Source organism: Danio rerio, chromosome 22 (genome assembly GCF_052040795.2).
Source record: "Danio rerio strain M-AB ecotype USA chromosome 22, GRCz13ab, whole genome shotgun sequence".
Lineage (NCBI taxonomy): Eukaryota > Metazoa > Chordata > Actinopteri > Cypriniformes > Danionidae > Danio > Danio rerio.
Window position 1 is genome coordinate 1,445,527 of NC_141042.1, and position 12,594 is coordinate 1,458,120.

The 12,594-nt window shown below is 36.5% G+C and overlaps 3 protein-coding genes across 6 annotated transcripts in view; 1 reads left to right on the forward strand and 2 right to left on the reverse strand.

Annotated features, from left to right (window-relative positions):
* The window catches only part of LOC147838312 (uncharacterized), a 60,680-nt gene extending 58,041 nt beyond the window's left edge, over positions 1–2,639 (reverse strand). For both annotated transcript variants that reach the window (XM_087303355.1, XM_087303354.1), the window contains exons 1-2: positions 2,394–2,639; positions 1,638–1,718 (exon numbers count right to left, since the gene is read on the reverse strand). The gene's annotated coding sequence lies outside the window, so the exon portion shown is untranslated. The remainder of the gene's footprint in view (positions 1–1,637; positions 1,719–2,393) is intronic.
* The window catches only part of LOC147838311 (uncharacterized), a 441,300-nt gene that overhangs the window by 145,438 nt on the left and 283,268 nt on the right, over positions 1–12,594 (forward strand). The gene's annotated exons all lie outside the window — the stretch shown is intronic.
* The window catches only part of LOC147838313 (uncharacterized), a 31,705-nt gene continuing 26,541 nt past the window's right edge, over positions 7,431–12,594 (reverse strand). For all 3 annotated transcript variants that reach the window (XM_087303332.1, XM_087303331.1, XM_087303333.1), the window contains one exon: positions 7,431–10,040. In XM_087303332.1, the coding sequence (XP_087159458.1) occupies positions 8,230–10,040 (1,811 nt within the window). In that variant the 3' untranslated portion in view covers positions 7,431–8,229. The remainder of the gene's footprint in view (positions 10,041–12,594) is intronic.

Below are 12,594 nucleotides of genomic sequence, written 5' to 3' on the forward strand. Positions count from 1 at the left end.
ATTAAAATAAAGGCTCTGAGGGATTTGTTTCGTCACTTCTCTTCACAATCTGGCATTAGGGTGGCGGTGAAGCTGAATATTAAAAGAATAATGCCACCATTAGCCTGTATACTCTGTCTACATTATGATTATATGGTTTAATTAATATTCATTTATAATTTAAAAACCTTTACTCACCAAGAATAGGCTACATGTTTTTGTGGAGGAATATTATTGAATCCACTATAGATGGCTTTAGTGCAGTCCTGCGCTGACTGAGCAGCACTGAACACCCTTTCACTGCTGCTGGCCAGGATGCACCACTGATCTGGCTAATTCAGCATGTTTTGGGTAGGATTGTTCATCTACCACCAGACAAGAACATATATTTCATTTTCCAAGACAGAGGTTTCAATGTAACGAGTCACCTCGTCATCTTCCCAGTCAGCTAGCTGTACATTGCTGCTTAGCGCTCTACCGTAGTACGCAGTGTAAGAGCGACCACCGAAATACATTGGCGGCTAGAATGACCGTTCTTTTCGGACTGGCGGCTGGCCTGACCGCAGTCAAAATTCGCTCTTTTTGACTTCTTCGTCATCATTTGTTTCACCTTTGCAGGGATGGATTTTAATGTTGTAACAAACGATTTGATTACTTTCTCACACTAATCGAAATGCATCACATGACTGTTTTTTTACTGCGCAAGCCCGGCCCGACTAAGTCTAAAATGATAGAAATTCTGAACCTGTCGGGTCCCGTCAGGTTCAGACAAAGATCTTCAGCTCTACCCTGCATGCATATCAGACTTCTTTTGGAGACCCCCAAAACCAAAATATAACATATTATAATGCATAATACGGGCTCTTTAATTAGCCATTTTTGTGATTAGACAATATTAATTAAAAAACAATTAATAAATTTAATTCACAATCAATCAAACTCAAACTGTTACTTTTCACTGGGAAGCGTTTTGTTGTTTGAACAGGCCCTCTCTTAACAAGCTCACAGCGCTCATCATCTGAAAGCTGTTTCAGCCAGATCGCAGAGGTAGCTATGTTTCATTGTTTGTCTTATTTCTACTTTTTCCCCAAAATTTTTTTTAACAACTTTTTTTAACAAATTTTTTAAAACATTTTTTAACTAACACTCTACCTGCCTCAGCTTTGATTGCTGGCAGGTTGGCAGTGCTTTTGAACCGCTCACACCTTGCGCATATGCAGTACGGAAGGAACGTTCCATTTTTTATGGGGGCCCTCAGTTTTGAAAAGAAGTAATATTACTAAAATCTGAACGGCTATAGACATATTTTTCAACATATAATAAATAACTTATGATAAAAAAGTTACCTCACGTATTGGTTAAGTCTGCCCCTGTTTACAGCACAAGTCTATTCTTGGTTTAATTTTGTAGACCACCACTTGGAGATTGTCCTCTATATTCAGTTATGGCCTATATAGTTTTTAATTGACATGAGTGCCATAAAGATGTCAAAGTTTAACATTGTGCTGTAAAATCAATCTGCTGCAACTATTGATATTGATGTGTTGTTAATCTAGTAGAAATTATTATTAACTAATCTGGGTGGAGTGCTAGTCCACTATATGGAGCCCCAGCATGAAGCGTGACAGGAGACAAATGATGATTGTTTAATATTTTACCTCTTCAGAATGTGGCACTTTACATCCTCTAGTTTTTCACAGTTCTCAGATTAACAGAGGTTGTAATAGGTGTTGTTTAATCTGGAATAAACAAATAAAACATCAAAATCTGTCTGTATACAGTAACACAAATATTCATCTCAGCATACATCTAACATATAATGCGATAATAGGCACAGAAAACACATGCAGGTCATTCCTTTGGCATTCTGAGCTTAATGAACTAATAACACCAGTTGGCCATGCCACAGCAGCATAACTAACATGATTATTAAAAGAACATAGATCAACTTACAGCCATGCAGGCATGTTTAACACTTATAGATACAGGCATAGAAATGAAACTGAAAGCAAACTAAATCATTACAGACAGACTGCCCTCGGCATTCTGAACACATTCATCTACTGTAGGTCAGGTGCACATTAATGAGTCTGTTTTTATAATGAATAAGACATTTATACAGTCTGTGCTTTTTCAGGAGTGTTAACTATTAGTGTGTGTGTGTGTGTGTGTGTGTGTGTGTGTGTGTGTGTGTGTGTGTGTGTGTGTTGTAACTCCCAGCAAAGGAATAAATAAACAATAATAATGAAGAGTGGTCAGAGAACTGAGCTATATCCAAACACACATGCTGTTCTTATGCCCCATATGGTGATGCTGACATCTCCAAAACCCCACAGCTGGACACATCTACACATACTGTTAATGTTCGACACTGTGCATGTAGTTGATCAATTTTAACAAATAAAAACACTTACAGGTTGTGGTTCACAATCCACAGCATATGTTATTATCGTTGAATTGCTTCTTCTTTGAAAAAGTTTTTAGCCGAATCCAGCACTGACCTGAGAGATTCTGGTAGCTTTGTCAAATGCTAGAGCTATGTATTTTTAAAATTTTCTAGAGCATAATTAAAATTAAAATCAAGCTGTAAGCACTTTTCTCGTTGTGTCGTGTCCTTTGGAAGCCCAAATACAGAAACAGAACAAGCTTCACAGAGGGGTGAAGGCTGAAACCCCTCAGCACTTCTCAAATGTACTTGTTTAAAAATAGACACCTAAAATTCTTTCTCTTAAAGGGGCAGTACACAACAGCTGAAATAAAAATGTACTCATCATTTACTCATTTATTAACTCTCAAGTGGTTTCAAACACAAATTTGTTTGATGAAAACAAATTAAGATATATTGAAGAATGTTTCCTTTCAAAGATGCAATTTAGATTTAAGCGCGAAACTGGAATACCATATAAAACATTTGCAAATAAAGCATTTTCAACCACTGAGAAACAAAAGCGAACAACATTCTTCAAACAAATGAAACTCGTTCTACACGGACACACTGAGAATCTGGAAGCGAATGATCTGATTTACGACCGAAATCCTCGGAAATACACATCAGGAAAGCAGCTCTTTTTGGCGGTAAATCCTCAGTGGCTTCCTGAAACCCCCAGGTGAGATTAATTAAGATTTTATGTTATGTATAGTTTGTTAAAATAGTACATAGTTTTAAGCAAAAGTCTGGCCATTTTGTCAAAATATATCAGGGAGTCGCTATTCTGTTTTTAATTCATTCATTCATATTAACTAACTGTGGATTAATAGTTGTTTTACGAATGTTAATCAAACAATGATGAAACGTTACTGATCTGAGCTGGGCTACTTTTAATTTTATTGTAAAGTTTTATCATTAACGTTAGACACTCAAGATGATGCAGTGTATTTGTTATCTATTATTAAGTGTGCATTGGTCTATAATGCTCATGTACAAGCAGGTTATTTTTTTCAAGAACACATATAGAGGTAAAGTTGGTTTTATATTCGAACATTCGTTCATTCAACTGTCTCGGTATTGTTTACCACGCTAATTTGAATATTCGACCAGAATTAGCATGCAAGTAAGACTTTAATACCAAATTAGCACTATCTAATATACTGTAAACAATGTACTTTAATAATCATTGGCTAATATGATTTTCCTATGTAGAATTTGCAAAGAACACTGAATATCCAAATATGTAAAACCAACTTTACCTCTGTAGAACACTTTTCCATGCTAAACGATTAGTGAAATCTGTAAGTATTGTAAATGTTAGTGAAAATACAATTTCTTTCCAAATTCTCATTAGTAAAGACATGGCAACACAATCTGTGTGAATGAAGCATTGCATTATTTATTATTTATTTTATGTGTTTGTTTTAGTCAACAGTCAAAAATAGTCTTTATAATCTTAAGGTTTCACAATATTAATCTTATAAAAAGTGAATAAAACTTGCTTTAAAAATGACTTGAGTTGCATGTATTCTGTACTGTTGATGTATGAGATATGTAATCTGCTGCTGATGAAACAATCAGATGAAATGACAAAGTAAGCTGTATGTTGTCAGGGGAAAGAATAATATCATATAGTGCCTTTAAAAGTTGTTTTCTCAAAGCGCTTTACAGGCAAGCAACACAACAGATACAAAAGCACACATCATGAATAAAACAAATATATAACCAAAAATGCATTTCAATAACTACATATAATAAAAAGTGTATAATCCCAAAATGTTTCAAGAAGAAATATAAACATCCCTAGAAAACTGACTTCTTTGATGTCTACCGGGAGACTAGAAGTAAAAAGCTCTGTCACCGTGTATTGGGAACAAATAAAAGGCCACTTTAAAAAGGATTGCACCATGTTCTGTATTTACATTGTTTCTATGCATTAAGTTCTGCAAACAAGTGCCAAATGGTGGCTCTGGTGTGCATACCATCATAGAAAACAACGGACCTCATTCATTAAACGCGTGTACTCATATTTTGCATGAAATCAGAGTATGGCCGTTTTCTCAAATAAATCATAATTAATCAAAAACGTTTGTATTAAAATGTATTCTAAATGTATGAAAAGATCAAATGTTAAAAAAAGTATAGCACACATATGCAGTAATCATGTATGCCCAGGGCCTTACAAACATGAAGAATCTGACGTGTAATTAGATATGTTATTTACAGTGCGGGTGAAAAGTAAGTACTAGACATTAAAAATTGCTAATACAGTAAAATATAATATAAATGAGCATGCATGCGCTTATTTAGAACACTACAAATTTACTAACAGAAGAACGAGTTTAAGAGCAAGCTCATGTTTTAGTGAGAAGTTTAAATGTGCATATTATATGAAAAACATATACAATTAAAAGTGAATGAGACTCATTGTTTTCAATTCTGAAAAATGTGGTGCAGCACTTGACGTCTGGAGTGTGATAGCCTCGAGAAGAATGCAGATTAGGACATCTTATTTAAGGCATTTAAAGGTCAGTCAGGTATTGTGGAGCCTGATGATGTAAAGTCGTTCAAGTTACATTAGGATAAAAAAACTAAACAAACAGTGCTGTGTCTGACAAGGAATTGGTGCAAGGACCTCAAGCTCTGGCCATAAACAAAATTATAGCAGCTTAATTTTGTAAAATCTTCTTCCTAAATCCTCAATAAAAGATCCAGCAAGAAGGCCATTGCAGTAGTCAATATATGAGTGGACAAATTAGTTTATTAACATTTCAGTGATTGAGAAAATCCACAATAGAGGTAAACATAAGGGGTGTGACGGTTCACAAAATCTTCGGTTTGGTTTGTGTCATAGTTCTGTGATCACAGTTTTCTGTTTGATTTGGTTTACTTTGTAAAAAAAACATCAACATAACACATAGCCTCATAATCTTTACAGTTTACATTTTAGAAAAAGTTCTCAAGGCCATGTAATCAAAAAACTGAAAGAACTAAGCTGCCTGATCTTAGTAATAGACTCGCCATTTTATTAAATGACATGTTTGCAATTCTGATACAGCAAGATGTTGTAATTTACGAAGGTTTCGTTTTAAAATAAATCTTTCATGAATGTTTACTTTCACTTACATTACTTTTAAAGATGGGTATTCTGATGTTATGTTACATGCAGTCAGCCTTTATGTTGCGGCATGGGAATATGTAAAAATACCTCAGCATTTGTGAGCTGAGAAAAAAAGCGTACAAGTAAGTATTGCGTTTCTGTGGTGTCTTGTGCTGGAATCTGTTAACAGATTTAACCTGAAGCAAGGTTGCAGCATTGACTGAAAGAGATGCTGTTAACTCAGGAGAAATTAACAAAAGTGAAACTATTATGGGACAGAATAAATGTAAGGTAGGCTGTAACCATAATACCATACCAACAAAATGCTTCAGGGGCCATTTTACAGATCTGTAGGATGTTATAGATTAGTGAGCCTTTCACATATCAAGTCTTTTTTATGCACAAGTGTGCATACACCATGGATTCCAGTAAGATCCAAACACTTTCTCTGTCAAATAACAAATGAATTAATTAATAAACCAACAAACAAACAAATTAATAAAAGTCAAATAATCTGTAAACAAGTTACAAAACCGCGAGAGGACCATCTCATCCCTGGTAAACATGCAATATTTCTGAGATAAAAGTAGGATGTCTTAACTGCATTCTGCACAAAAGGCACAAATGAAAACACATCAAAGATGACTCGATGGATATTTTTGCTCTAAAGTTTCAAAGTAAATCTTTTTTGCAGTTTGTGTGGTGAGCATTACTTCCGTTTTTGGGCTATTTAGGCACAGGAAATTATTAGACATCCAATCTCAGAGATACATTAAAAGAGATTCACAGTGGTCATAGATAAATACACACAATGAAAAGTAAAGAACCCAATACCGAACCCTGTGGTACACCAGTATAAATAGGACCAAACTTGGATATTTAGCCACCCATAAAAAACAATTTGACTGTGATCAGTAAAATAAGACCTGAACCAGCCAAGAACTGTCTCTGACAAATCCAAACACAGTTTGAAGATGATCAAGTAACAATGCATGAAATATTGAGTGCCAGAAAAGCATAATGAGTAGTCTGTTAAAACAACAGACCTAGAAGTACTAATAATGTGATGGTAAACATTATTAATCTTGTGAATGAAAATTTAAATCTACATTGTTGTACATTGTACATTAACTGTTAATTGTTTTAAAAAGCTTTCTGGGACTTGTTTGATTATTTTCAAAAGTACTGGAACGGTACTGTGTAGATCTTGCAGTTTCAGTTGGTTCTCTATAGTGTGCCAGTTTTATCAAGCTTGATGGAACCCAATTAAACCAGAGCAATGCCACTTTCACATCGAAATTCTGACATGCAACTGTCTGTGAACGCAAGTCATCATTATTTTGAGTGGCTGACAGCAAGTAATGTAACATTGTGTGTTTTTTTTTGGGGGGGGGTGCAAAATATTCAAGTCGGCTGTAAAAGTAGATCAAATAATTGCATACAATTTTAAATTAAATTATGGAAATAAAAAGATTAATTGGAATAAATGAACAAGTATTAAATTATTATAAATGAATAACGGTTGTCTCACACAAGTTACACAAACACAATCTTCTGGCAATTTGTAACTATTTGATTGAGTGACTAATTCGTATGAATTTGTTTAATTCAATTTGTACATTTTAGCCCAATTTAATCCTCCATTGATGGTTGAGTTTACAGGTGGGAATTGGGGACACACCTCCTTTTACAAATCATAGGTTTTTGTACAAATTAAATTGAATGAATTCATATGAGTTAATCATTATAATCAAGATAATTTTGGAGATCTGGCTGGTTACACACATAAGTTGCAACTGTGAATGTAATAGTTCTGCATAAGCATTGTCATCTCGTGGTATACGTTTTCTGAACAGTTAGTAGACATCTGACAGTAAAGTTTTTTCATTGCTGAGGGAATGATCTGTTGTGTGATGTGACAGTAATGGTTTTTATTGTTGACTGGATACTTAAACACTACTGATGTTCATGAACTGAACATATATGACTGTGATTGGGTCCAATGATAATCACAGATCAAACATGCCGTGTTTCTTGAAATGAGAAATGTGCTCCTACATGAAGTGGATTGTGATTATTTTTTCAGTGATTACAGTAAGAATGGCGTAATTTGAGCCACAGATAACTTAAACAAACGCAGGGCATAAAATAAAGACATCATGTAGCGGACAGTTTGGGTTCAGTGACTGGCGCACTTCTCTACTGCTGCTGTTTGGGGTGTGTGTCCATACCTTTGACGTAAGCTAAAGGCTTCATGGTCTGCTTCAGTTTGTTGCTCCGATATGTTAACGTGGTTGTCATCTATTATAATGTGTGAAGTATCACAAGCAATGTATCAAAATTCTTCTTATTTCCTGAAATAAACTGCATTTGGGGATAATCCAGCACTGCTCTTTGATAAGTAGGACTCTCCTTCCTCTCTATGCAGGAGCAACACAATAGCCTACTCCTCTATCTTTTCCTACTTGGGAGAATAGAGGAGAACAAAGTATGACTGCTTAAACTGACTTCAAAATGTTTTGCATTTTTTGGATTAATTAATACACATTGGACTTAGTGTTCAAGGCTGGTCTACGTGACAAATTTTCACATATGAATACGAAAAAAAATGCATGTGAAAATTTTGGACTACAGTTTGCAAAGACCTTAACACGTAAAAAGTTCACAAACTATGAAAGACCAGTGCCATTTTATCTGTCTTTTCAGCGATATTTAACTGGTTTCACATGACGTGACATGCCCGTTTTCCCCTTTTAGCACTTTCCTCTGCACATATGAGTGTTATCATGTCCTTCAGCGTCTGAACCTGCTCATTTACTCTCTGTTTAAAAGCAGTCAGTTCATCTTGTTGTTTTTTGGCTTCATCTTGATGTTTCTTCATCATCTTCTCTATTTCATCATCTTGGTTTTGCTTAATTTCGTCATACTCTTCTATTTCTTTTTCTACTATTTCCTTCTCTTCCTTTCCTCTTCTCTTTATCTCCTCTTGCTCTCGTTCCAGATCTTCAATCATGTTCCTCCATCTCCTCCTCTTTTCCTTCTGTCTCTTCTCATCCTCCTGTTTTCTTCTCGCACACTCCTTTTTCCTCTCTTCCTGCAGCTGATAATACCATCTCTTTATTTCATTGATCTCTTCTTCATATTCTGTCTCTGCTTCTTCTCGCTCTTGTCTCTGTCGCTCCCTCTCCTCCTTTACCATCTGCCTGTCTTCTTTCTGTCTTTCATATTTCTTCCTCAGGTTTTCCAGCTCTTCTTCTTTTTCTCTCAACTGTTCTTTTACTTTCTGTTTGGTCTTTCTTTCAAGTTCCTCTTGTTGATTCTTCTCTTCCTCCCATTCTCTGTACAGTTCAATAATTTTTTCATCACTTCCGGCCTCTTTTACTTTGCTCATCCATTCTTCTCTTTCTTTCTCCTCTTGTTCTTTTCTATTTTGTACATCTGAATCTCTCTTGTTTATGTCCTCTTTTTCTTTTATCAGAAGTTCAGCTATGTTTTTAATCTTTTCTTGGTCTTGTTTATATTCTTCTTCTCTCTTTTGATCTTCTTCTCTTTCTTCCTGCTGTTTTTCATTCTGTCTTCTCTGATCTTCCATCTTTCTCTCCAGCTCCTCTATTCTCTGATTATATTCCTGTCTCATCTGTTTCTCCAGATCTGCCCGTTTCTGATCCTCTTTCTCCCGCTTCTCCTGCTCTGATTTCTCTTTCTCCTCAAACGCTCTCCTAAGTGTTTCTGCTTTTTCTCTGTATTTGTTCTCCAGCCTTGTTCTTTCTTCATTTGTATTTCGTTTCTTCTCCTCTAGTCTTCTTCTGTTACTGATTTCCATCTCATATCTGGCTTCTAATTCTTTAAGTTCAGTCAGATTTTTTCTTTCATTCTCTCTGATAATTTCCCTTCTCCTTGAGATCTCTGCCTCCTGAAACACCTCATTAGTGAAGTATCTGCCCTGATTAGATTTCTTCACCTCTTCTATCATATTGAACAGCTCAGTAACTTGTGTTCGATCTTGTGTTTTTGCGTTGTTAAAAGCCAAGAATCTGTTTCCACAGTCGCTGATCAGGTTTCTGAGTTCAGCATTTTTGCTTTGCTCCACATATTGTGTGATTGTTTGGTTTTTCAGAGTATCTGCTTTAGTGAAGAGAACAATGCAGAAATTTGCTGCTTCTGGCCCAAACATCATTGATATCATGTCTAAAGTGTCTCTTACTTCTTGGCTGATATTTCCCAAAGTCAACACAACGATGAACACATGAGGTCCAGGAGCTGACAGTGAAACACTTTTCATGATTTGCTCCTGCACTTGTTCCTTTGAAAGTGTCCAGTCAACAAGTCCTGGAGTGTCAACAACAGATACTGATCGACCATCAACATCTCCAACTCCCTTCTGACAAACTGTGGTCACCAAACGTGTACTGGCTTCACTGTAAAATTCAGTTTTTCCGAGAATAGTGTTTCCTGTTGCAGACTTTCCATTTCCTGTCCTTCCAAACAGCAAGACTCTCAAACACTCTGGATCTGATGCTGAAGCTCCTTCATCTGAAAATGACAATAACAGGGCTTACAGAAAGACAACAGTTGATCATGCTTGGCTTTGTGCAAACAATTGATAACTCAAAACTAAAATGTAAGTTATAGTAATTGCAGATGTACATCTCAGGTCTCTTACCAAGTTAAAGAAACATATAGTAACTTTAATTCTTAAATATAATCCAATCACCAGTTAGGTTGCAAACATTCCCCTCAATTGCCAGAAGAAGTTCCCATGCCCAGAGTATAGATTTTTCTTGGACTACATATCCCATTACCCCATGCCTGATGCTGGTTATCTAAATGTCAAACATCTAGGAAATCTAGCATGTCATCTATATATCTTTATTTGTGTTCTGAAGATGAACGTCTCAGGGGATTAGAATGACACAAGGGAGAGTAGTAAACAACATAGCTTTCATTTTTGGTGTACACAAAAGTTTAAAAATAACTATTTCACTAATAAATTAATTTAATTATGGCATGTTGTGTGCTCTCCCTCAGGAAGCCAATACGGAAGTAACTAAAACTGCAATTCATCCGAAATTCCGCTAGTCCTGGCCGCTTCTGGCTCCAAAACAGAGCAAATTTCAATTGAGCCCACTGTTAGACTGGCCAACTTTACAGCAGAAAAAAAGGTGTTTACAGCCTGCTACAAAAAAGATTTTGGTTAATACAGCTAATATTACCCTTCATGACAACTGTGAGGGGGTGAATTTTTTGTTTCCTTTATATTAAGTTATATTAAGTTTGCATAATTAAGGGCGTGGCCACTTGAGTGACAGCTAGGTCTCGCTGGTCGCCGTCACGTCACCTCAGCTGAATCCTGCAGATCAGCCACTAAACTCGGCATATTTATCGTATTTCTGTGTTGTTTTATGTGGCTTTACACAGTCAACTGCCTTTTGGACTTGTTTCCTACAATTATTAGATGGCCTGGCATGCTGAGTGCACTTAATTGTGCTCACAAACCATTCACGTGGCCTCCGTTTCCCATGTGAGTAAAGTTATATACTTATACACCATCTCTATACATGTATTTGTTGTATTTAAGATCATTTATCATTTATGTTTAGAGCTGTAATGCACTGCAGAATCTGTCAGATTGATTAGCTGTGGGCTCTAGATCAGTCATCTGAAGTGTTGTCATACAGTGTTATGCTGGATTTCATCAATAGTCTTACATTAACTAACACAGACTATATCTGAAGAGTTTGGATGTAATTCGCGTTTTCCTCCTGCTGAAAAACGTCATAAGAACAATGTTTAGTGGCTCAATGTGTTACAACAGTGTTTATAAAAGACTAAACACTTTATTGATATAGTGTACAACCAAGCACAAGTGGTCAGAATACAAACGAGTCGCAGGTGATAAAGTATTAAGTGTTCTCCCAAAGTAAAGTGTGTCTGAACCAGGTCCAAGCTAAATGCTAGCAGGTGTCTGTAGCTCCGCCCACTCTCCGCCTCTTTGCCCTTGTTTGGTATCCCGCCGTGGGTGTGATGACACGTGACCAAAATGGCGACGGTTGGCCGCGCCTACTTGTGGCTTCTTTTGCGCTGTTCAGAAACCTATGGGTGACGTCAGGGATACTACGTCCATATATTTTACAGGTTATGATTTCAACAGAGACATTCCAGTGGCTTAGGAGCAAAGAGTATTATGGACATATTCAGCCCATATGATAAAGTAGGACCTCCTAGATGGATTATTGGCTGACATGCACCTTAGGGTTGTTGTCAAGGTACTGATTAACTCCCTTCTTCCACCTGTTAGGCTTAGGATAAAATCGTGAGGACAGACAGTGATTCCCAACAGTTTACAAATAGCTCTCTAGAAGTGAGATGGGACCTTAGAGCGCCTAGCAGATACAATATCCTGAGCAATACCAAAGACCCTGAAGACAGGTACGAATGAGCTCTGCAGTTTCCATAGATGAGGGAATCTTGAGTAATAGAATAAATCTTCAGACCAGTGGGAGACCAGTTATAAAATCTAGGAATATATGGGACCTCAGGCCTATGACAGAAAAATGGAACTGGATGACATGAAATTAATTTCTCGGGTTTCACAAAAAGATGGTAAATAATGATTTAAAACACGGGAAGCTCTGACACAGATGATTCAAGTAAGATAGGGAACATGAAGCCAACAAAATTTGGCTGCATTTCTCAAATATTTGCAAATAATATGGATTATTAGATGATTATTACTGTGAGGATGGTACAGTGAGAATAATGCTGCTATGTTTATGCTTTGTGCGTGTTCTGGTTTTCATTTGTCGAATGAGAAATCAGACTACTGCCCTCCGCAGGTGCAAAAATAAATGCCCTCATGCATATACAGAATGTATGCTCTCAATTCAATTGGCTGCCATCCATTTGCTGTTTGGTCCAGATGGGACCAGGCAACAACAAAGTTAGTTTTTGTTGGCCGTAGGTCTTTGGTGTCAGCTTGGTGTGCCTTTTGGCTTAAGTAGTGAGCAGTCAGTACCTCACAGTGTTATGCTGGTGGAATGGTAACATGTTATGCTGCAATCACACTAGACTTTGAGCATGCAAAATT